The sequence below is a fragment of the Babylonia areolata genome, chromosome 34, assembly GCF_041734735.1.
Source record: "Babylonia areolata isolate BAREFJ2019XMU chromosome 34, ASM4173473v1, whole genome shotgun sequence".
NCBI classification, from domain to species: domain Eukaryota; kingdom Metazoa; phylum Mollusca; class Gastropoda; order Neogastropoda; family Buccinidae; genus Babylonia; species Babylonia areolata.
In genome coordinates this window covers 17,255,511-17,281,276 of record NC_134909.1, presented here as the reverse complement: position 1 = coordinate 17,281,276, position 25,766 = coordinate 17,255,511, and the positions used below count along the sequence as shown (strand labels likewise).

The window sequence follows — 25,766 nt, the reverse complement described above, 5'->3', positions numbered from 1 at the left end:
ATCCTTCCTTCCTTTTCCCCCATCTTTCTCCTTTCCTCCTTTTCTTGCCTCTTTCTCCTCATTCCTTTCTTCTTTACACCTCCCCCTTTTCTCCTTTTTTTTTTCTCCTTTCTTCCTTTCTTCATTCCTTTCCTCCTTTCTTCTCCTGGTTTCCTTTTTTCCCCCTCTTTCTCCTTCCTTCCTGCCTTCCTTCCCTTTTCTTCCTCCTTTCTTTTCTTCTGTTTTTTTTTTTTCCTTTTCCCCTTTTTCCTTCCTTCCTTCCTTCATCTCTCCCCCCCCCCCCCCCGGCCTCTTTCTCCATTCTTTTTCTTTCTTTCTTTCTCCACTTTCTCTCCTTTCTTCCCACTTTCTCCTACCTCTCCCCCCTGCCCCTTCTCTCATCCATCCATCCTTCCTTCCTTCCTTCCCTCTTTCCTTCTTCCCTTCTCTTCCTTTCCTTCCCTCATACCCCTGCCCTCCCTCTTTCTCTGTCCACAAGGCAGCAGTACCAGACATGTAGAGTTCACCTGGTCGTCTGTTTCGGTACCCACTGCACATGTATACATGTTTCCTGCACACACCCCCACCCCCTCCCCCTCCACACGTCTTTGTGGTATGGGTGGTGGTGGTGGTGGTGGTGAGGGGGGTGTGTGGGGGGTGGTGGGGAACACATGTGTGACTGTTGCCTTTGATCCTCCCAACTCCTCCATCTCACAAACTTGTCTTCTGCCCCAGGTGAGAGAATCCGCTGTTACTGTTCACACTCACAGCCAGGTGGAGCATCCACTGTTCGTTGTTCGTTAAGTTAACCGGTAGTTTGCAGCCAGGCTTCTCCGGCACCAAGCGCAGGAAGTGGGAGTGTCTGTGCTTGTGTGTGTGTGTGTGTGTGTGTGTGTGAGTCACTGTGTGTGTGTGTGTGTGTGTGTGTGTGTGTGTGTGTGTGTGTGTGTGTGACTCTGTCAGTCTGTGTGTGTGTGTGTGTGTGTGTGTGTGTGTGTGTGTGTGACTCACTGTGTGTGTGTGTGTGTGTGCGCGTGTGTGCGTGTGTTTGTGTTTGTGTCACTGTGTTTGTGTGTGCATGCATATTTGTGTGTCACTGTGTATGTATGTATGTGTGTGTGTGTGTTTGTGTGTCACTTTGTGTGTGTCTGTGATATGTGGGTAGGTATGAGGGGGGTGGGACACATACTGACTAATGTTCTGAAACTTAGGTGTATACATACATGTATGTGGCTTTTCGTGTGTAAGCGCTTGTGTGTGCGTGCATCAGGGCATGCACAGTGTGTGTGTGTGTGTGTGTGTGTGTGTGTGTGTGTGTGTGTGTGAGAGTGTGTGGGTGTGGGTGTAAATTTGTGTGTGTGAATGAAGGGTGGGGATGGTGAAGGGGGGATGGTACAGGGGGACACCTGTGCAGCACTACACAGGTAAACTTGTACAGTTGAACTTGAAGAAGAAGGTGGCATTCTGTGCAGGGTGGTGTGCAAAAAACACCTCCTCCCTGCAACTCTTGTTAACCCAGCACTTCTTGTTCTTCTGCTATGGCAAGCTACCCCTGCCAAAAGAAGACTTTGTCATGTTGTCATCCACTAAAGCAATCTTCCCCAGCCAAAAGAACACTTTGCCAAGTCATCCACCTGGGCAGTCTACACCTACCAAAAGAGCACTTTGCCATTTTATCATCCACTGTAGGTTTTGCCCCTGCCAAAAGAACACATTGCCATGTTGTCATCCACTAGGGTAATCTACCCCTGCCAGAAGAACACTTTGTCATTTTGTCATCCACTGTAGGTTTTGTCCCTGCCAAAAGAACACATTGCCATGTTGTCATCCACTAGGGCAATCTACCCCTGCCAAAAGAACACATTGCCATGTTGTCATCCACTAGGGTAATCTACCCCTGCCAAAAGAACACTTTGTCATGTTGTCATCCACTAGGGTAATCTGCCCCTGCCAAAAGAACACATTGTCATGTTGTCATCCATTGCAGAAATCTGCCCCTGCTAAAAGAACACTTTGCCATCCACTATGGGAATCGGCCCCTGCCAAAAGAACACTTTGTCATTTTGTCATCTACTGTAGGTTTTGCCCCTGCCAAAAGAACACATTGCCATGTTGTCATCCACTAGGGCAATCTACCCTTGCCAAAAGAACACTTTGTCATTTTGTCATCCACTTGGGTAATCTGCCCCTGCCAAAAGAAGACTTTGACATTTTGTCATCCACTGTAGGTTTTGTCCCTACCAAAAGAAAAACATTGCTATTTTGTCACCCACTGTGGCAATCTACCCCTGCCAAAAGAACACTTTGTCAAGTTGTCATCCACTAGGGTAATCTGCCCCTGCCAAAAGAAGACTTTGACATTTTGTCATCCACTGTAGGTTTTGTCCCTACCAAAAGAACACATTGCTATTTTGTCACCCACTGTGGCAATCTACCCCTGCCAGAAGAACACTTTGTCATGTTGTCATCCACTAGGGTAATCTGCCCCTGCCAAAAGAACACTTTGTCATGTTGTCACCCACTAGGGTAATCTGCCCCTGCCAAAAGAACACTTTGTCATGTTGTCATCCATTGCAGAAATCTGCCCCTGCTAAAAGAACACTTTGTGATGTTGTCATCCATTGCAGAAATCTGCCCCTGCTAAAAGAACACTTTGCCATCCACTATGGGAATCGGCCCCTGCCAAAAGAACACTTTGTCATTTTGTCATCTACTGTAGGTTTTGCCCCTGCCAAAAGAACACATTGCCATGTTGTCATCCACTAGGGCAATCTACCCTTGCCAAAAGAACACTTTGTCATGTTGTCATCCACTAGGGTAATCTGCCCCTGCCAAAAGAACACTTTGACATTTTGTCATCCACTGTAGGTTTTGTCCCTGCCAAAAGAACACATTGCTATTTTGTCATCCACTAGGGCAATCTACCCCATACCAAAAGAACACATTGCCATGTTGTCATCCACTAGGGCAATCTACCCCTGCCAAAAGAACACTTTGTCATGTTGTCATCCACTAGGGTGATCTGCCCCTGCCAAAAGAACACTTTGTCATGTTGTCACCCACTAGGGTAATCTGCCCCTGCCAAAAGAACACTTTGTGATGTTGTCATCCATTGCAGAAATCTGCCCCTGCTAAAAGAACACTTTGCCATCCACTATGGGAATCGGCCCCTGCCAAAAGAACACTTTGTCATTTTGTCATCTACTGTAGGTTTTGCCCCTGCCAAAAGAACACATTGCCATGTTGTCATCCACTAGGGCAATCTACCCCTGCCAAAAGAACACATTGCCATGTTGTCATCCACTAGGGCAATCTACCCCTGCCAAAAGAACACATTGCCATGTTGTCATCCACTAGGGTAATCTACCCCTGCCAAAAGAACACTTTGTCATGTTGTCATCCACTAGGGTAATCTGCCCCTGCTAAAAGAACACTTTGTTGTCATCCATTGCAGAAATCTGCCCCTGCTAAAAGAACACTTTGCCATCCACTATGGGAATCGGCCCCTGCCAAAAGAACACGTTGTCATTTTGTCATCTACTGTAGGTTTTGCCCCTGCCAAAAGAACACATTGCCATGTTGTCATCCACTAGGGCAATCTACCCCTGCCAAAAGAACACTTTGTCATGTTGTCATCCACTAGGGTAATCTGCCCCTGCCAAAAGAACACTTTGACATTTTGTCATCCACTGTAGGTTTTGTCCCTGCCAAAAGAACACATTGCCATGTTGTCATCCACTAGGGCAATCTACCCCATACCAAAAGAACACTTTGTCATGTTGTCATCCACTTGGGTAATCTGCCCCTGCCAAAAGAACACTTTGTCATGTTGTCATCCACTGTAGGTTTTGTCCCTGCCAAAAGAACACATTGCCATGTTGTCATCCACAAGGGCAATCTACCCCATACCAAAAGAACACTTTGTCATGTTGTCATCCACTTGGGTAATCTGCCCCTGCCAAAAGAACACTTTGTCATGTTGTCATCCATTGCAGAAATCTGCCTCTGCTAAAAGAACACTTTGTGATGTTGTCATCCATTGCAGAAATCTGCCTCTGCTAAAAGAACACTTTGCCATCCACTATGGGAATCGGCCCCTGCCAAAAGAACACTTTGTCATTTTGTCATCCACTGTATGTTTTGCCCCTGCCAAAAGAACACATTGCCATTTTGTCATCCACTAGGGTAATCTACCCCATACCAAAAGAACACTTTGTTGTCATCCACTAGGGTAATCTACCCCTGCCAAAAGAACACTTTGTCATGTTGTCATCCACTAGGGTGATCTGCCCCTGCCAAAAGAACACTTTGTGATGTCGGTCATCCACTGCAGAAATCTGCCCCTGCTAAGAGAACACTTTGCCATCCACTATGGGAATCGGCCCCTGCCAAAAGAACATTTTGTCATGCACTAAACAGTCTGCCCCTGCCAAAAGGTCATGTTGTCTTTTTTTCTTTTTCTTTCTTCTTCATCCACTAGGGCATGCTGCCCCTGCCAAAAAGAATACTTTTTTTGTCATTAATTTTTGTCATCCAGAAACGATTCGACAGCAAATTGTAGTTCACACAGTTGCTCTGTCACTCTCTGAATAGTGTGATGCACTTGTCTTGTCAAAGTGCCTTTTGTTTTGTTTTGTTTTGTTGTTACTTGCAATGTTTGTGGCAATCAGTAAAAACACAGCAGAAAAGTGGGAAACATACTCGACAAGAGATTAAATTAATGACAGCTTCACTTGTGGTGGAGGAGACCCACGTCTCACATGGAGCCCGTGTTGAGAACGTAATTAGATTTGATTTTTATCACATGTGTGACGTCCTTGACAGATATGGAGTCACTGTATGTAACTGATAATTATTCAGTCGTCCAACCTCCTCCCCCCCACCCCCACCCTTTGGTTTAATTAATAGCTTACTTAGCTGAAGGCAGTTAGAATGTCAAGTGTCACGATTTTTGGAAGTATTTTCGTGATGACAACAACAACAAAAGAAAAGAAAATATCTCTACCTTTTTTTTTCTTTCTTATACTTTAAAAAAAACACACACAAAAACCCCACTTATGCCAGCAGTAGACTTCCATACTTCAGGGTAATGTAGAAGGGTGGTGGCGTGGGGGTGGGGTGGGGTGGGGAGGGGAGTGTTGGGGTGGGTGGGGGTGGGAAGGAAGAAGGAACATGGGTTTTCTGACAGCTCTGGGTTTTTGTATGTATGATCGGTGTTGGCTTTGTGCATGACTTGATGCCCACAACCATGTGGTGGGGGAAGAGGGAGAAGAGGAGGGGTGGGGGGAGGGGTGGTGGAGGGAGAGTGATGTCATCCTGTGTGTGTGTGTGTGTGTGTGTGTGTGTGTGGCTGACTGGAGAGATGCTGGGTTTTTTTTTCCCTTGTGTGTGTTGGTGTTCAGTTTGTGTGTGTGTGCGTGTGTGCGTGTGTGTGTGTGTGTGTGTGTGTGTGTGTGCGTGTGTGTGTGTGTGTGTGTGTGTGTGTGTGTGTGCGGGTGCATGTGTGCGTGTGTGCGTGTGTGTGTGTGTGTGTGACTGGATAGGACTAATCTGTATTTATATTATACTGTGGCATAGATAGTACATATTGGCATAGGTGGGGAAAGGTCAGATGCATCATGACGTTATTATACAGTTATTAATTTTCATGGGGAAAGCGCATATTTGAGAGGGGGAAAAAAAGGTGCATGTGCGTGTGCGTGCACACACGCACACACATACACATACAGAGGCACACAACAGCACGCATGCGTACGCGCACACACACACACATACACACACAGTGGCACACACACAAACAAACAACAAAACACACACACGCCCACAGACACAGATACCGCCACCCCCCCCCCCCCACCCCCCCCCTCTACACACATTTATCATGTCATCATTATACAGTTATTGATTTTCATTGGGAAAGCGCATGTTTGAGAGGGAAAAAAGGTGCACACACAAAAAAAACAACATCACACACACACACACACACACACACACACACACACACACACACACACACACACACACACACAGAGTGCTGTGTCTGATCGATCAGAGACAGAGAGAGACAGGGCAGAGAGCCCAGTCAGCAGACAGTGGCCTTGAACTGATATTGATTGGAGGGTGTGTGTGTGTGTGTGTGTGTGTGTGGTGGGGGTGATGGGGGGGAGAGGTGAGGGGGCACCCATGAGCACCCCTCCCCCCTTCCTTTCTCAGCCTTCCACAGGTCACTTCTTAGCATCTTCAACCCCCCCCCCTCCGCCCTCTCGCATTCCCCCCACCCCCCCACCCCTGAGCACCCCTCTCGCTTCCTTTCTCAACCCTCTGCAGGTCACTTCTTCACATCTTCAATTCCCTCACCCCCACCCCCCTCCTTGCCCCCCCCCCACACCCCCCCCCCTGCCCGCCCACCACTGCCACCAAATTCTTCTCTTCTCTGAGTTGCTCTGGTTTGAGATTATCTTCTCCATTATGCACTAGTTTTGAGAATGTTTCTTCATTTTTTGTTTGTTTTAGTTTTAGATTATCATCTGAATTGTGCTGTGGTTTGAGAATATCTTCTCCATTACATTCAGGTTTGAGAATATCTTCTCCATTTTGTTCAGGTTTGAGAATATCTTCTCCAGTTTGTACTGGTTTGAGAATACTGTATTCTCCATTTCATTCGGGTTTGAGAATGTCTTCTCCATTTTGTTCAGGTTTGAGAATATCTTCTCCATTTTGTTCAGGTTTGAGAATATCTTCTCCATTTTGCACTGGTTTGAGAATATCTTGTCCATGATTTTATTCAGGGTTGAGAAAAAATGTTCTTCATTTTGCACTGGTTTGAGAATGCTGTCTTCTCCATTTCATTTGGGTTTGAGAATGTCTCCTCCGTTTTGTTCAGGTTTGAGAATGTCTTCTCCATTTTGCATTGGTTTGAGAAATATCTTTTCCATTTTGTTCAGGTTTAAGAATGTCTTCTCCATTGATTATGCACTGGTTTGAGGATGTTTCTTAATTTTTTTTGTTTTGGTTTTAGATTATCATCTGAATTGTGCTGTGGTTTGAGAATATCTTGTCCATTACATTCAGGTTTGAGAATATCTTCTCCAGTTTGTACTGGTTTGAGAATATCTTGTCCATGATTTTATTCAGGTTTGAGAATGTCTTCTCCATTTTGCATTGGTTTGAGAAATATCTTTTCCATTTTGTTCAGGTTTAAGAATGTCTTCTCCAATGATTATGCACTAGTTTGAGAATGTTTCTTCATTTTTTGTTTGGGTTTTAGATTATCATCTGAATTTTGCTGTGGTTTGAGAATATCGTCCCCATTACATTCAGGTTTGAGAATATCTTCTCCATTTTGTACTGGTTTGAGAATACTGTCTTCTCCATTTCATTCGGGTTTGAGAATGTCTTCCCCATTTTGTTCAGGCTTGAGAATATCTTCTCCATTTTGTACTGGTTTGAGAATATCTTGTCCATGATTTTATTCAGGGTTGAGAAAAAATGTTCTCCATTTTGCACTGGTTTGAGAATGCTGTCTTCTCCATTTCATTTGGGTTTGAGAATAGGGTTTCTTCTCTGCGTTGCATTGGTTTGAGAATATCTGTAGAACTGCAGTTTTGATTTCGGCCATTGATTAAGGTCACTGATACCTGTCATGCTATCATTTGTTGTCATTCTCATTGTTGTGACATGCTTTCATGTTTTCTAAGGATTTTTTTTTTCTTTCTGTCATTCATTCTTTTTGTTTTTTGTTTTTACAATTCTTTTGTTCTGATTGTTTTTGGTTTTTGCTTAATGGTATGAATATAGATAACACACACACACGCACATGCACACGCACACACACACACACACACACACACACACACATACACACACACACACACACACACACACACACACACACACACACACACACTCACACACATATTTACACAAAAACAGAAACGGGAACTGGTGTGTTCACTGTTGTCGTTGTCAGATTGTGTGATGGTGATGCCCCTGTCATGATCATGTCATTGTGTGTCATGATCATGCCCCCCCCTCATGTCATTGTGTCATGGTGATGTCTGTGTGGTCATGTCATTGGGTGTCATGGTAATGTCCGTGTGGTCATGTCATTGGGTGTCATGGTGATGTCCGTGCGGTCATGTCATTGGGTGTCATGGTGATGTCCGTGTGGTCATGTCATTGGGCGTCATGGTGATGTCCGTGTGGTCATGTCATTGGGCATCATGGTGATGTCCGTGTGGTCATGTCATTCGGTGTCATGGTGATGTCATTGTTGTCATGTCATGGTGATGTCCGTGTTGTCATGTCATTTGGGTGTCACGGTGATGTCCATGTGGTCATGACATTGGGTGTCATGGTGATGCCCCTTATGGTCATGTGATGTGTGTCACAGTGATACTCCTATGGTCGTGTCAATGTGTGTCACAGTGATGCCCCTATGGTCATGTCATGTGTGTCACAGTGATGCCCCATACGGTCATGTCATTGTGTGTCACAGTGATGTCCCTCTTGTCATCAGATGCCCCCTACGGCCAGGCAGAGGGAGCCACCGACACGGCGGACAACAGCCTTCACGAGGTCAACGACCACAGCTACGATAACGAGGAGGATGAAGACTCCGCCTCTCGGGGTCGGCGCGACACCAACGCTGCCGGCAGTCCTGGCACCAATGCCGCCGCCGCTGCTGTAGCCGCCACAGGGGCAGATAACCGTGCAGTGTACGCCTTGATGCAGGACTTGGATCAGGAAAGGTGTGTGTGTGTGTGTTGGAGCGTGTGTGTATGTTGGGGGAGGGAGGTGTGTGTGTGTGTGTGTGTGTGTGTGTGTGTGTAAGTATGTGTTGGGGGACGGAGGGTAGTGTGTGACTGTGTGTGCGCATTTATGTGTTAGTGTGTGTGTGAATGTGTGTGTTGGGAGAGAGGATAGAGTGTGACTCTGTGTGTGTGTGTGTGTGTGTGTGTGTGTGTGTGTGTGTGTGTGTGTGTTACTCTCTGTGTGTGCATATATGTGTGTGATGTGTGTGTGGAAGTGGTTATTTGTACACGTGTGTGGGTCAGTTTTTGCATGAGAGAAAATTCCGCCCTCATCATTGTAGGAATTTTCCTGTCCGCAAAGTCATTAAATTCATGTGAATTTGTCCTAATTGGCTAGTGTGTTCATTTTCCTTTCAGAAAAGTGTAGGTTATGTATGCTTTCTTTTAATACAATTTTGCCTGCAAGATTTTTTTCATAATCTGTAATTATTACCCTCAGTGGTGAAAACATCCATTTGCCAATAGTTGTCACTGAGCATATAATAATAATAATGAAACGCTCTTCCTAAGCGCAGTTCCCTCACAGGGAGAGGCACACAGTGCTTCACAAATTACATAGAACAAAAAAAGAATTGACAGTAATCAAGAAGATTCAAAGAAAAATCAATCACTCCACAAATTACATGTCACAAACGAAAAGCAACAGTCATCAAAAAAAAATTAACCACGAAGAAACAATAATCGTCCTCACATCTTGAACAACAGGAAGAAACAATCACCATCCTCACATCTTGAACAACAGGAAGAAACAATCACCATCCTCACATCTTAGTGCAAAGAAACAGTCACCATCTTCACATCTTGAACAACAGGAAGAAACAATCACCATCCTCACATCTTGAACAACAGGAAGAAACAATCACCATCCTCACATCTTGAACAACAGGAAGAAACAATCACCATCCTCACATCTTGAACAACAGGAAGAAACAATCACCATAGTCACATCTTGAACAACATGAAGAAACAATCACCATCCTCACATCTTGAACAACAGGAATAAACAATCACTATATCACATCTTGAACAACACGAAGAAACAGTCACCTTCCTCACACCTTGAACAACATGAAGAAACAATCACCCTAGTCACATCTTGAACGACAGGAAGAAACAGTCACCATCCTCACATCTTGAACGACAGGAAGAAACAGTCACCATCCTCACACCTTGAACAACAGGAAGAAACAATCACCATCCTCACATCTTGAACAACAGGAAGAAACAATCACCATCCTCACATCTTGAACAACACAAAGAAACAATCACCATTCTCGCATCTTAAACGACACACACACATGTAATAGACTTGACACTGAAAGGGTTAACGTGATGTTTTTTTTTGTGTGTGTGTCAACATGTCTAGGGTATGTCATGATTGTGTTATGTCAGTGTGTGTGTGTGTGTGTGTGAATAGAATAGAATAGAATAGAATACTTTTTATTGTCATAAAACCTTAAAGTTTATAAGACACAATGAAACATAAACATGAGCATATTAAGAAGAGAAACATTCATGAACAAATTTCGCCAGCCTTGGCTGTATTTCTGTTAGAAGGATCAATTCACTAGGCTTTGCATTTGGATGACATATATCGATTAGGAATCTGTGTCTGTAAGTATTGTACTTTACACAATTGTCTAAAAGGTGAATCTCATCTTCTAAACTGTTACAAGTATCACACAGTCTTTGTTCTTTCGGTGTATTTTTTATATCTTCCCTGTTCGATTTGTAAGTCATGGGCGCTGATTCGTAACATGGTCAGTGCTTTCCTGTGTTGTGTATTTGCTGTATTCTTTAAATACGGTTCAATTTTATAATTTGTCACAGCGTTCTTGTAAAATGCTAATTTAGATGAACTGTCATGTTTCTGTTTCCAAAATTTTATATATTCATGTGTGTGTGTGTGTGTGTGTGTGTGTGTGTGTGTGTGTGTGTCAGGAGTGTGCTGATGAAGGAGATAGAGAACGAAGAGCAGCATCGTCGGTGGTTCTATCACCAGCTGCAGATCATCACCACCAAGTTGGAGACCCTGCCGCCTCCCCATGCTGTGAGTAGCTGATTTTTTGTGTGTTTTTTTCCTCCCCCATTGGTGGGCTATGACTGTATGACTCCCACGTTCACTTGTATACATATGTTTTTTTGCATAGTCTCCAGGCCTGATCAGCAAGTTGCTTATTGGTGATGTGAAGATAAAGCACCTGCTCTTTTTTTTTTTCCAGCAGATGTGGTGTAGCTTATATGGATCTGTCTGCACGCTCCAACAAAAACTCCTGGAAACTGAAACTAAAAACTTAACAAAAAACAACAAACAAACCCAACCTAGTGATGCTGTCTATTTCTACAGTACTTTAACTGGTATGTACATGAGTGGGCTTTTACTTGCATTACCGTTTTTACCCCGCCATGTAGGCAGCCATACTCCATTTTTGGGGGTGTGCATGCTGGGTATGTTGTTTCCATAACCCACCGAGCACTGACATGGATTACAGGATCTTTAACGTGCGTATTTGATCTTCTGCTTGCTGTATCCACAAGAAGAGGGTTCAGACACAAGCAGGTCTGCACATATGTTGACCTGGGAGATCGGAAAAAAAATCTCCACCCTTTACCCCCACCAGGGGCCGTTAAGCGAGATTTGAAGTGGGGACCCTCAGACTGAAAATCCTACGCTTTAACTCTCTCCATATGAACGGCGAAAGAGATGACGTTAACAGCGTTTTATCCCAATTACCATCATCAAAATATTGCAAGCTCTTATACTGAAGAGGTGAATGTTGACAAAAAATACCACAGTTCTGACGACGGAAGCTAAAGGTTGGGTCATTCAGACACCCACTGGACATCCGAGGGGTCTGTGTAGAGGAGAAAAGAGGACTGGCCGTACTGAGTGAGTTAACCACTCAGCTATTGCGCCCGTCATACCTAACCAGCAGTGCTGTCCTGTGTCCACAGTACAACGTGCAGCAGACGGACACCACCCGGCGCCAGCTGGAGCAGGAGGCGCAGCACATGAAGGGTGCCATGGCGGAGAAGCTGGGAACCGCCCAACAGTCTGCACACAGGCAGCAGGCCAGGCTACGCAGGATCCGAACTCTGGAGGCGGAGATGCGGCAGCTGCAGCAGCGACAACAGAGGGTGGGTGAGGGAATAGAGGAAGGGGGGGAGTGAAGGGTGTGTGTGTGATGTGGCAGTTACCGCCATGACAGCAGAGAGTGCGTCAGAGGATTGGGGTGTGTGTGGGAGGGAGATATGGCAGTTACTGCCATGACAGCAGAGAGTGTGTCAGAGGATGGGTGTGTGTGTGGGAGGGAGATATGGCAGTTACTGCCATGACAGCAGAGAGTGTCAGAAGATTGGAGTGTGTGTGGGAGGGAGATATGGCAGTTACTGCCATGACAGCAGAGAGTGTGTCAGAGGATGGGGGTGTCTGTGGGAGGGAGATATTGCAGTTACTGCCATGACAGCAGAGAGTGTGTCAGAGGATGGGGGTGTGTGTGGGAGGGAGATATGGCAGTTACTGCCATGACAGCAGAGAGTGTGTCAGAGGATGGGGGTGTCTGTGGGAGGGAGATATTGCAGTTACTGCCATGACAGCAGAGAGTGTGTCAGAGGATGGGGGTGTGTGTGGGAGGGAGATATGGCAGTTACTGCCATGACAGCAGAGAGTGTGTCAATGGATGGGGTGTGTGTGGGAGGGAGATACGGCAGTTACCGCCATGACAGCAGAGAGTGTGTCAGTGGATTGGGGTGTGTGTGGGAGGGAGATATAGCAGTTACTGCCATGACAGAGAGAGTGTGTCAGTGGATTGGGGTGTGTGTGGGAGGGAGATATAGCAGTTACTGCCATGACAGAGAGAGTGTGTCAGTGGATTGGGGTGTGTGTGGGAGAGAGATATGGCAGTTACCGCCATGACAGAGAGAGTGTGTCAATGGATTGGGGTGTGTGTGGGAGGGAGATATGGCAGTTACCGCTGCGACAGAGAGAGTGTGTCAATGGATTGGGGTGTGTGTGGGAGGGAGATACGGCAGTTACTGCCATGACAGCAGAGAGTGTGTCAGAGGATTGGGGTGTGTGTGGGAGAGAGATATGGCAGTTACTGCCATGACAGCAGAGAGTGTGTCAGAGGATGGGGGTGTGTGTGGGAGGGAGATACGGCAGTTACTGCCATGACAGCAGAGAGTGTGTCAGATGATGGGTGTGTGTGTGGGAGGGAGATATGGCAGTTACTGCCATGACAGCAGAGAGTGTGTCAGAGGATGGGTGTGTGTGTGGGAGGGAGATATGGAGTGGGTCATGGGATGGAGGATGGGGTGGGGTGGAGGTGGAGGGAGGGTGCGTGGGCGTAACAGCAGCCACAACAGAGGGTGGAGGAAGAGGAGGGAGGGAGGGCGGGTGAGGGTGGAGAGAGGGTGTGTGGGAATGCAGCAGTTACAGCAGCCACAACAGAGGGTGGAGGAAGAGGAGGAAGGGAGTGCGGGTGAGGGTGGAGAGAGGGTGTGTGGGAATGCAGCAGTTACAGCAGCCACAGCAGAGGGTGGAGGAAGGGGGGGGTGGGGGGAGGAAGGAAGGGAGGGCGGGTGAGGGTGGAGAGAGGGTGTGTGGGAATGCAGCAGTTACAGCAGCGACAAGGAATGGTGGGTCATCACTGATGGGATGGGAGGATGTGTCTCCATTTTATGGGAATGAGAGAAACCCTTGAATGCTTGTGTGCAGATGCTGACGGTGACCTACAAAGACTCCGGGGTCAACACCACCTTGACCGGCAATGTAAGAGAGAGAGAGAGAGAGAGAGAGGTGGAAGGTGGTGGGTTGTATGGAGGAGGGGGGTGTGGGGATAGGGGAGAGAGGGATTGAGGACAGGATGGGGGAACATTCCCTCTCCACACACACACACACACACACACACACTTAATGAAAAAACAAAAAAACAAAGCCCACCCCCAAAACAGCAACAATATCAATGTAGACAGCACACAGTGTGAACACACACACACACACACACACACACACACAAACGTGGACATGCTGACATATAAGCGCGCGCACATGCCCACACACAAACTTACACTCCGCCTACCTAATTAATTAATCCCCAGTTAGCATTCGGCCACCCATTCTCATGTGCAGGCCCGACACAGTGATATCTATCTTGATTCTTCTCACTTACTTGCGTGGATAGAAGTTGAACCATGAGAGAATGCAGGTGTGACTTGGGTGCTTGCACACACACACACACACACACACACAATCACAAATAAGAGACCAGTATAGTTTCTTTGACTCCTCATAATCAATGCATCGTCACATTACACATTCATGAAATGTGCACTTGTGTGCACACACTAGCACACACACACACACACACACACACACACACACACACACAATGCATGCATGCGTGCATTCATTCTCTGTCTGTGCCACACACACACACACACAAACTCACACACACTCACACTTACATATATACACACACACACACACATACACAACTACATGCACATGCAAGAAACGTGCTTGCACACACTTATGCACTCTCTCTTTCTCTTACATGAACACATGCACACAAATACACACACAAACTCTCTCTGTATATCAGACTGTCTCTCACACACTCGCGCACATTCTCTGTCTCACACACACATACACAAACAAACACACACACACACACACACACACACTCACTCTGTATATCTCTCTCTCACATGCACGCACACTCACTCTCTCTGTCACACACACACACACACACACCGTACCCACCCACACAAGCAAGCTGTGTTATCAGTCAGTCCTATCCTCTGTCCCCCCCACCACAGGTGTTCACAGCTGTGCCGGGTCACGACAGTGGCGGCACGTCAGATCGAACCCTGGTCCAGTGCGCTGACGGCCGCTACCTGGCCACGCTGGCCGTGCAGACCAGAGACGTGACCCTGACCCACGAGGACAAAGGTCGTGCCCCCGTGGGGGTCGGGGCGCCAGGGGGCATGGTCTCCGCGGACATAGCATCGGCAATGTATCACGGGGCGTGGCCGCTGCACACAGGTCAGAGATGTTGATGATAATAATAATAATTCATTAGGTGTCATATTTTATCCCAACCTTGCAGGTTCGGCAGTTTTTGGAATGGTTCGCGATGCTCCACAGTGGGAACATTTTTTTTTTGTTGTTTTTTTTTTTGGCTGCCCCATTCATCTGCACCGTTTCAGTGGCATTACTCCCACGCTGCTCATTTTAGATTCTCCCACACACGGCCACACCCGGGTTCGTCCGTCGCAGTTCCAGCGTCGGCAGTCCACAGGGAACCATCGATGTTAGGTCGCCAGGAGGCCACACACCAGAGGAGACCCTGAGTCACTTCGGTGGTGTTCAGTGGTGCCTGTTCTGTTTTAACGTACTTAGGACACCACCTACTAAGCCCCCTACTAACGACAATAATGGCTTAGTCGCGGAGCCAGACTGAGTGAGCGTCCCTCCACGGTGGGAACAAGTTATTCCCAATCATTGCGGCAAGTCCGCAAGAACGTTAAGGAGCAAGGGAATGCTAGGAAAGAAACTACCGTGGGACGTTGTAGTTAGAAGGATGAGAAGAAGGAGAAGAGCGAGACAAAATTCACAGAACAAAACATTGAATAAGACGTCACAAGCTGACGCAGACGATGTAAGATTTATGAATTCCTGAGACGAAAACGTCCAGGAAAGCCGCAGCAAGCAACAAGCTTGCATGGAAAATAACGATAATGAAAAATGCTGTATTAAACACGACGTCTGTGTGTCACAAGTCACGAAAGCTGTATTAAACATGATGTCTGTGTGTCATTATTCAACACGATGTCTTGTGTGTCACACGATGTTGTGTGTCATTGGTCACAAAAGCTGTATTAAACATGACATCTGTGTGTCATTAGTCACAAAAGCTGTATTAAACACAACGCCTGTGTGTCATTAGTCTCAAAATCTGTATTAAACACGACGTCCTGTGTGTCATTAGTCTCAAAAGCTGTATTAAACACGACGTCTGTGTGTCATTAGTCACAAAAGCTGTATTAAACACGACGTCTGTGTGTCACAAGTCACAAAAGCTGTATTAAACACGAGGTCTGTGTGTCACAAGTCACAAAAGCTGTATTAAACACAATGCCTGTGTGTCATTAGTCTCAAAAGCTGTATTAAACACGACGTCTGTGTGTCATTAGTCACAAAAGCTGTATTAAACACAACGCCTGTGTGTCATTAGTCACAAAAGCTGTATTAGATATGACTTCTTGTGTGTCATTAGTCACAAAATCTGTATTAAACACGAGGTCTTGTGTGTCACAAGTCACAAAAGCTGTATTAAACACAATGTCTTGTGTGTCATTGGTCACAAAAGCTGTATTAAACACGAGGTCCTGTGTGTCACAAGTCCCAAAAGCTGTATTAAACACAACGTCTTGTGTGTCACACAGAGATGGCTCAGCACCAGGCCAGGTGTGGTCCCGGCAGCGGCCTGGGCATGGGAGGAGGAGGGGGTGTGGGCGTGGGGGTGGAGGTGGGCAGCGTGATGAGCTTCACCTCCACCAACACGCACAGCTCCCTCCAGTCCTCCTCTTCCTCGTCCTCCTCCTCCGCCCCCATGCCCCCTCCCCCGTCTGCCCCTGCCCCTCCTCCTGCTGCGAACGGCGCTGTCACCGCCGCCTCCACAATGCCCCCTGCTGCTGCTACCACCGCCACCACCACCACCACCACCTCCGCCGCCGCCACCCCTGCCACCAGTGGCACGGCGATGGCGGCTGCCAAGCCTCAGCCCCAGCAGCTGGGGACAAAGGTGAGAGCGAGGTTCACTCTGTGTATCAGTATGTGTGTGTGTGTGTGTGTGTGTGTGTGTGTGTTGTGTGTGTGTTGTGTGTTGTGTTTGTGTGTGTGTGTGTGTGTGTGTGTGTTTGTTTGTGTGTTGTGTGTGTGTGTTTGTGTGTTTCTGTGTGTGTGTGTGTTTGTTTGTGTGTGTGTGTGTGTGTGTGTGTGTGTGTGTTTGTTTGTGTGTTGTGCGTGCATGTGCGTGTGTGTGTGTGTGTGTCTGTGTGTGTGTGTTTGTTTGTGTGGTGTGTGTGTGTGTGTGTTTGTGTGTGTGTCGTGTGTGTGGTGTGTGTGTGTGTGTGTGTGTGAGGAAACAACTAAGGAAAAAAAAATCCACCAAATTAAATTGTGTGCGTGTCTGGTGGAGAGACTATTTGGGGCAGGGTTCCATTGAGAGTGTAGGAAATTGATGGATCATTTAGGACTTTTTTTCATAGACTGTTTCTGTTTTTGGTTTGGTTTGGTTTTCTGTCTTTTTCATTTTTTCTTTTTTTTTCCCCTGCAATTCTTTCTTTCCATCTTCTTTCTTTCTTGCTTTCTTTCTTTTCATTGCTGCTTGTCTTTTCCTTTCCAAATTGGATGTCAGACGAAACCGTATGTAGTGCAGTGACAGAGTTGACAGAGTTGACCCCCTTTGTCCACCAGGTGGAGATGGTGTACTCTCTGCTGTCCATGCTTGGCACTCATGACAAGGATGACATGTCACGTACCTTGCTGGCCATGTCGTCGTCACAGGATAGCTGTATCGCCATGCGCCAGTCGGGTGAGTGGCTCCACACATGTGCTCAAATTAAGGCGCGATCACAATCGACCTGCGGACACAGTGAATATTTATAAAAATCGTGTTGACACTTTTTTTCAAAAATTAAAATACAAAACTCATGAAAAGGACACGACACTATGTCGAAAAGTGGGGATCAAACTTCGATCACTGGTGAACACTGGATCAGAAGTCCCAACGCCTTCCTGATCCTGCCACGGCACCTCCATTGTGCTTGTATCTCACTGGCATATATAAAAAAATTAACTCATTCTACTCCAGGCCATGTAAGAGTTGACTCATTCAGGGCGACAAGTTTTCTCCCTTGCTTTTCCCCACAGATGGCCCATTTGTAAGGGTTTGGAAAAAAATTACAAAAAATACAAAATACAGGGGTGAAAATGAAACTTTCAGAACTGGTTTATTACGTGTTGAGCTATTACATATAAAAAAAAATCAAATTTCTCATCTTATTTTTACAGTTTTGCCGTATGTAGAAAATATTGCCAATTTTTCACCCCGAATCACCATACCCATGCTCGCTTTCTGCATTAAATTCGCTTTCTTCTTCGTCATCATCCACCTCTTCAATGTCCGACCCTTCAGTTTGTAGCATTTCAAGTACTTTGGCAACCCTAAAACGTTGCCGTCACTGCCTTGTTCGCTTCACAACATTCTGAGAAGAGCCCGCTTTGCTAACAGGCTGGCACGCGAGCAGACGACAGGTGAGTGACTTTGTCAGCGTGTGTGCGAGACAGGCCACACATCCCAGGCTGACCAATCATTCTGTTCGATTGTGGAGTGACCCAGAATAGCGCACTCTGCTTGGCTAATCACAAAATCACGTGTACAGCGCATGATGGAATTTTACTTTCGGAGAATGCTATTCCATTCCTTCGTCCGAATCTGAATACGTTTTGTGTAGGAATGCGTGTAGGAATGCGTGAGCATTCCTTCGTCCGGAGAGAGTTAACTCGTACCATGATCACTTCCCTTGTGGACCAGGTGCAAGTATTCTCGTACCAGCACACTATTCTAATTTCGTTCATTCTTGCTTGGTACAGTTGGTACATTTTAAACTGACCCGTTTACAGATTCAGGAAGGATGGTAATGAAGCTTTGTTTGACTGATTTGAATGAACAATCCTCCACTGATTTTCGCTGTTTCTTTGAACCACCCTGTTCTTTCTGCAGTGGTCTCATGTAGTGTTTGTCCAGGGGAGTTGTGTAGCAGGCATGGAGCTGTGGGGTAGAATGAGTTAACTCACTCAGTACGGCCAGCCCTCTCTTCTCCTCTACACAGACCCCTCGGATGTCCAGTGGGTGTCTGAATGACCCAACCTTTAGCTTCCGTCGTCAGAATTGTGGTATTCTTTGTCAACATTCACCTCTTCAGTTTAAGAGCCTTCCGCCTGCAATATTTTGATGGTGGTAATTGGGGTGAAACGCTGTTAACGTCGTCTCTTTCGCCGTTCGTATGGAGAGAGTTAATAATAATGATGATGATAATAGATTTAATATTTATGATTATTATTGTTTTTGTTGTAATGACTGTTCACGTTCATAAACCGGAATGCAGCGTGGCCTCATATGATGATGATAATAATGAATATAATTTTTATAATTATTATTGTTTTGTTGTAATGATTGTTCACGTTCATAAAGCAGACTGCAACGTAGGCCTCATGTGATGATGATAGTAATGAATATAATTTTTATAATTATTATTGTTTTCGTTGTGATGATTGTTCACGTTCATAAGGGGAATGCAACGTAGCCTCATATAATGACGACAATAATGAATATAATTAGTATAATTATTATTGTTGGTGTTGTTGTTGTCGTAAATAATTGTTCACATTCATAATAAAGCGGAACGGAATGTGACTTCTCTCTTCACACACACACACACACACACACACAGGTTGCCTCCCCTTGCTGATCCAGCTGCTCCACGGCAGCGACAAGGACTCAGGGTTGCTAGGCAACACGCGGGGGAGCGCGGCAGCCCGGGCCCGAGCAGCGGCAGCCCTGCACAACATTGTCCACTCCAACCCGGATGAGCGGCGAGGGCGGCGTGAGGCTCGAACCCTCAGGCTGCTGGAGCAGATCCGCGCCCACTGCGACCAGCAGAGAGGGGAGGCAGGGTGGCGGTGGAGGTGGAGGCGGGGAGGAGGAGGAGGAGGAAGGGGAGGAAGCAGGGACAGGTAGGGAAGGTGGGGGTTGGGATGAGTCGGGGTGAAATGGTGTGTTGTGAGTGTGTTTTGTTTGTGTAGTGTGTGTTTTGTTGGTGTGGTGTGTGTGATGTGTGTGTGTTTTTTTACTCTGTGTGAGTGCGTTTGTGTTTTGTCACTGTAAAGCTTGCTTGTGGGTGTGTTCATACATGTGTGTATGTTTTGCCTCTGTGTGTGTGTGTGTATGTGTGTTTTTTTCTCTGTGTGTGTGTGTGTGTGTGTGTGTTTCTGTGTGTGTGAGTGTGTGCAGTTGCGCTTGTGTGTGTGGGTGTGTGTGAAATGCAAGTTTTATTGTTCAGATAATGAGATTTTAGGCATGGCAGTGTGAAAGAGGGAGAGAGAGACAGTCTGTGTGTTAGACTGTGACTCTGTGTGTGTGTGTGTGTGTGTTTGTGTGTGTGTGGGGGGGTGGGGTGGGGTGGGGATGTATGTGTGATTAAAACCACTTGATGAAGCCGTGTGACACTGTACGAGGTGTGTTTGTTTGTCAGGGAGCAGTAGCAAGTCCGGGGACATGGACCACCACCCGGGACCCTCCATCGCCGCCCTCATGAAGCTGTCCTTCGATGAGGAGCACCGCCACGCCATCTGCTCTCTGGGTCAGTGCTCACGGGTAGACGACTTCTTCTTCTTCTTCTTCTTCTGCGTTCACTCGTATGTACACGAGTGGGCTTTTACGTGTATGACCGTTTTTACCCCGCCATGTAGGCAGCCATACTCCGTTTTCGGGGGTGTGCATGCTGGGTATGTTCTTGTTTCCATAACCCTCCGAACGCTGACATGGATTACAGGATCTTTAACGTGCGTATTTGATCTTCTGCTTGCATATACACACGAAGGTGGTTCAGGCACTAGCAGGTCTGCGCATATGTTGACCTGGGAGATTGTAAAAATCTCCACCCTTTACCCACCAGGCGCTGTCACCGTGATTCGAACCCGGGACCATCAGATTGACAGTCCAACGCTTTAACCACTTGGCTATTGCGCCTGTCGGATCTGTGGGTCAGTGTAGTGCATAGACATTGCAGGTCTCTGGGTCAGTGCAAAGATGGACCTGCAGTGCATGGATAGACATTCCAGGTTTGTTGGTCAGTGCATGGATACTTCCGATAGACGTGCAGTGATAGACATTGCTAACTGCTCAGATACATGTTCCGGGTCTATGGGTCATTGCAGGAATAGACATTCCAGGCCTATGGGTCAGTGTTCACTGTTTGGGTAGACATTGAATGTCTGTGGGTCAGTGCAGTGAGAGACGTTGAATATCTGTGGGTCAGTGCAGGGACAGACATTAAAGGCCTGTCGGTCAGTGCAGGGATAGGCATTGCCAGTCTATGGGTCAGTGCAGGGATAGACATTGAATGTCTGTGGGTCAGTGCAGGGATGGACATTGCATGTCTGTGGGTCAGTGCAGGGATAGACATTGAATGTCTATGGGTCAGTGCAGTCATAGACATTGAATGTCTGTGGGTCAGTGCAGGGATAGACATCCCGGAAGATGGGCTTGAAGTGCCTCACATGAAACAGTGTATATATATATTTGTGCATTGTACAACACAAGAGCACTTGAAGACATAGAAGCGGAAAACAAGATCAGCATCCACTGATAAAACAAACTGCAGATAAGCGAGGATATTAAAGTGTAAATGGATGTGTGTGAGCATGATGCGAGAATGAATGCATGCGGGATGTCACTGACGAGGAATGACCTGATTGTTGTGTTGTGGCACGAATCCGTAACACCCCCCTTCCCCTTTCCCCCCTCCCTTTCATCCATAACTAACTATTCAGTCGATAGGAAAATAAATATGATCGCAAGCAGAAAAAAAAAAAAAAGAAAAAAAAAAGGGTGGCGCTGTCAGTGTAGCGACGTGCTCTCCCTACCGGGGAGAGCAGCCCGAATTTCACACAGAGAAATCTGTTGTGACAAGAAAAAGAGTAATACAACACAATATAAGTAGTCATTCGGATGAGACGATAAACCGAGGTCCAATGTGCAGCATACACTTAGCGCACATAAAAGAACCCATGGCAAAAAAAAGGGTTGTTCCTGGCAAAATTTTTTAGAAAAATCCACTTGGATAGGAAAAACAAATCAAACTGCACACTGGAAAAAAATATTAAAAAATGGGTTGTGCTGTAGCGAAGCGATGCACTCTCCCTTAGGAGAGCAGCCTGAATTTCACACAAGAGAAATCTGTTGTGATAAAAAGAGAAATATATATATATATAAACAATACGCTTGTCACCCACACCACACATCCAGGCGGACTTCAGGCCATGGCTGAGCTGATCGAGGTGGACCACCGTCGCCACGGCAACACGACGGACAACTACAGCGTGACGGTGCGGCGCTACGCCTGCATGGCGCTGACCAACCTGACCTTCGGGGACGGCAAGAACAAGGCGCTGCTGTGCTCCATGCGGCCGGCCATGGAGTCCCTGGTGGCCCAGCTGTGCTCACCCAACGAGGACCTGTGCCAGGGGGCGGCCAGCGTGCTGCGGAACCTGTCGTGGCGTGCCGACCTGGCCAGCAAGCGGACGCTGCGGGACGTGGGGGCGGTGCGCACGCTGATGGAGAGTGCCATGCGGGTGAAGAAGGAGAGCAGCCTCAAGAGCATCCTCAGCGCCCTCTGGAACCTGTCCTCGCACTGCTCCGAGAACAAGGTGAGAACAAACAAACAACAACAACAACAACAAAAAAACTTTTTAGAAAGGACGATAAAGAATTGTTGGTAATTCTGTTTACATGGTACACAGCTTCAACTCAAAGAACCTGTCCTCACATTGCTCAGAGAACAAGGTGAGAACAAGAAAAAACACACAAAAAAACGTCGATAAAGAGTTGTTAGTAACTCTCTGTTTACATGATACACAGCTTCAACTCAAAGAACCTGTCCTCGCTGTGCTCAGAGAACAAGGTGAGGAAAAAAAACAACTTTTAAACGACGATAAAGAGTTGTGTACACAGCTTCAACTCAGAGAACCAGTCCTTGCACTGCTCGGAGAACATGGTGAGAGAGAAAAAAAATAGACAGCAATATAAAGTGTGGAGTGTTTGCCTTTGATGTAACATGTCTGCCTAGGACGTGAGAGAATCTGAAAAAAGATAAAACAGCAATATAAAGTGTGTTGTGGTAACGTTTCCGCCCACGAAGCGAGAGAATCTGAAAAAAAATTAGACAGCAATATAAGTGTGAAGTGTTTGCTTTTGGGGTAACGTGTCCTCCTAGGAAGCGAGAGAATCTGAAAAAAAAATTAGACAGCAATATAAGTGTGAAGTGTTTGCTTTTGTGGTAACGCGTCCATCTAGGAAGTGAGAGAATCTGAAAAAAAATTAGACAGCAGTATAAAGTGTGGAGTGTTTGCCTTTGTGGTAACGCGTCCGCCTAGGAAGCGAGAGAATCTGAAAAAAAATTAGACAGCAGTATAAAGTGTGGAGTGTTTGCCTTTGTGGTAACGCGTCCGCCTAGGAAGCGAGAGAATCTGAAAAAAAATTAGACAGCAATATAAAGTGTGAGGTGTTTGCTTTTATTGTAACACGTCTGTCAAGGAAGCGAGAGAATCTGAAAAAAAAATTAGACAGCAATATAAAGTGTGGAGTGTTTGCCTTTGTGGTAACGCGTCCGCCTAGGAAGCGAGAGAATCTGAAAAAAAATTAGACAGCAATATAAAGTGTGAGGTGTTTGCTTTTATTGTAACACGTCTGTCAAGGAAGCGAGAGAATCTGAAAAAAAAATTAGACAGCAATATAAAGTGTGGAGTGTTTGCCTTTGTGGTAACGCGTCCGCCTAGGAAGCGAGAGAATCAGAAAAAAAATTAGACAGCAATATAAAGTGTGAAGTGTTTGCTTTTATTGTAACACGTCTGTCAAGGAAGCAAGAGAATCTGAAATAAAATTAGACAGCATTATAAAGCGTGGAATGTTAGCCTTTTGGTAATGCAGGTAATGCATCCGCCTAGGAAGCCAGAGAATCTGAGCGCACTGGTTCAAATCCCTCAGTCACCAGTATTTTCTCCCCCTCCACTTGACCTTGAGTGGTGGTCTGGATACTAGTCATTTGGATAAGACGATAAACTGAGGTCGGGTATGCAGCATGCACTTAACACATGTAAAAGAGCCCATGGCAACAAACAGTAGTCTGTAGAAAAATCCACTTGGAAAATATATCTTCTTCTGCGTTCGTGGGCTGCAACTCCCATGTGCACTCGTATGTACACGAGTGGGCTTTTACATGTATGACCGTTTTTACCCCGCCATGTAAGCAGCCATACTTCATTTTCGGGTGTTTGCATGCTGGGTATGTTCTTGTTTCCATAACCCACCGAATGCTGACATGGATTACAGGACCTTTAACATGCATAATAGATCTTCTGCTTGCGTATACACATGAGGGGATTCAGGCACAAGTAGGTCTGCACATATGTTGACCTGGGAGATCGGAAAAATCTCCACCCTTTATCCACCAGGAATCGTTACCGAGATTAGAACCCGGGACCCTCAGATTGACAGTCCAATGCTTTAACCATTCGGCTATTGCACCCGTCAGTGTAAATAGAACTGTCTGGGTTGGTTTGTTCCAGTGCATCTTTCACTTACCTGTGTGCTAGATGAATTGGTAGCATTAGCAGCTTTAAAAAATTTTTTACATTATTTTGAAAATTTATTTCCTATTGATAATATTTTTTGTGGTACTAGTGAATGTGGGAGTTGCAGCCCATGAACGAAGAAGAAGAAGAAGGAGAAACATCAATTTTTATATTGCTCAGCATAATTGAGCAAGTTCTTCACGGAACAGCAATATATATATATGTAAATGAAATGATTGAATTATTATAATGCAGGCAGACATCTGCGCGGTTCCCGGTGCCCTGGAGTTCTGGTATCCCTGCTGATGTACCAGAGCATGGGGAAGTCGCAGGCCACAGTGTGAAAAAAAATTGTCTGGGTTTGGTCCAGTGCAGCTTTTTAATACCTGTGTGGTAGCTGAATTAGCGGTGATAGATGCAAAAATCAACTGATTGAATTATTATAATGCAGGCAGACATCTGCGCTGTTCCCAGTGCCCTGGAGTTCCTGTATCCCTGCTGACTTACCAGAGTGCCAGGAAGTCGCAGGCCACAGTGTAAATGAATAAAATTGTGTGGGTTTGTTCCAGTGCACCTTTTTGATACTTGTGTGGTTGCTGAATTGTTAACATTTGCAGTGATATAAATATTTAAATCATACGATGGAATTATTATAACGCAGGCGGACATCTGCGCGGTTCCTGGTGCCCTGGAGTTCCTGGTATCCCTGCTGATGTACCAGAGCATGGGGAAGTCGCAGGCCACAGTGTAAATGAATAAAATTGTGTGGGTTTGTTCCAGTGCACCTTTTTAATAGCACTGTGGTTGCTGAATTGGTAACATTAGTGGTGATATAAATATGTAAATCAAACGACAGAATTATTGAAACGTTGGCGGACATCTGCGCTGTTCCTGGTGCCCTAGAGTTCCTGTATCCCTGCTGACCTACCAGAGCACGGGGAAGTCGCAGGCCACAGTGTAAATAAATTAATTGTGTGGGTTTTTTCCAGTGCACCTTTTTGATACCTGTGTGGTTGCTGAATTGGTAACATTAGTGGTGATATAAATATGTAAATCAAATTATGGAATTATTATAACGCAGGCGGACATCTGCGCGGTTCCTGGTGCCCTGGAGTTCCTGGTATCCTTGCTGACCTACCAGAGCATGGGGAAGTCACAGGCCACAGTGTAAATGAATAAAATTGTGTGGGTTTGTTCCAGTGCACCTTTTTGATACTTGTGTGGTTGCTGAATTGGTAACATTAGTGGTGATATAAATATTTAAATCATATGATGGAATTATTATAACGCAGGCGGACATCTGCGCTGTTCCTGGTGCCCTGGAGTTCCTGTATCCCTGCTGACGTACCAGAGCATGGGGAAGTCGCAGGCCACAGTGTAAATGAATAAAATTGTGTGGGTTTGTTCCAGTGCACCTTTTTAATAGCACTGTGGTTGCTGAATTGGTAACATTAGTGGTGATATAAATATGTAAATCAAACGACAGAATTATTGAAACGTTGGCGGACATCTGCTCTGTTCCTGGTGCCCTGGAGTTCCTGGTATCCCTGCTG

At 46.0% G+C, this 25,766-nt stretch overlaps 1 protein-coding gene across 1 annotated transcript in view; it reads left to right on the top strand.

Annotated features, from left to right (window-relative positions):
* The window catches only part of LOC143277395 (uncharacterized), a 56,415-nt gene that overhangs the window by 16,490 nt on the left and 14,159 nt on the right, over positions 1-25,766 (top strand). Inside the window, 11 exon segments of the mRNA XM_076582186.1 lie at positions 8,498-8,729; positions 10,734-10,842; positions 11,748-11,930; positions 13,510-13,563; positions 14,613-14,838; positions 16,242-16,600; positions 17,275-17,392; positions 19,314-19,573; positions 19,575-19,596; positions 20,115-20,222; positions 21,890-22,290. Of these exon segments, the coding sequence (XP_076438301.1) occupies positions 8,498-8,729; positions 10,734-10,842; positions 11,748-11,930; positions 13,510-13,563; positions 14,613-14,838; positions 16,242-16,600; positions 17,275-17,392; positions 19,314-19,573; positions 19,575-19,596; positions 20,115-20,222; positions 21,890-22,290 (2,072 nt within the window).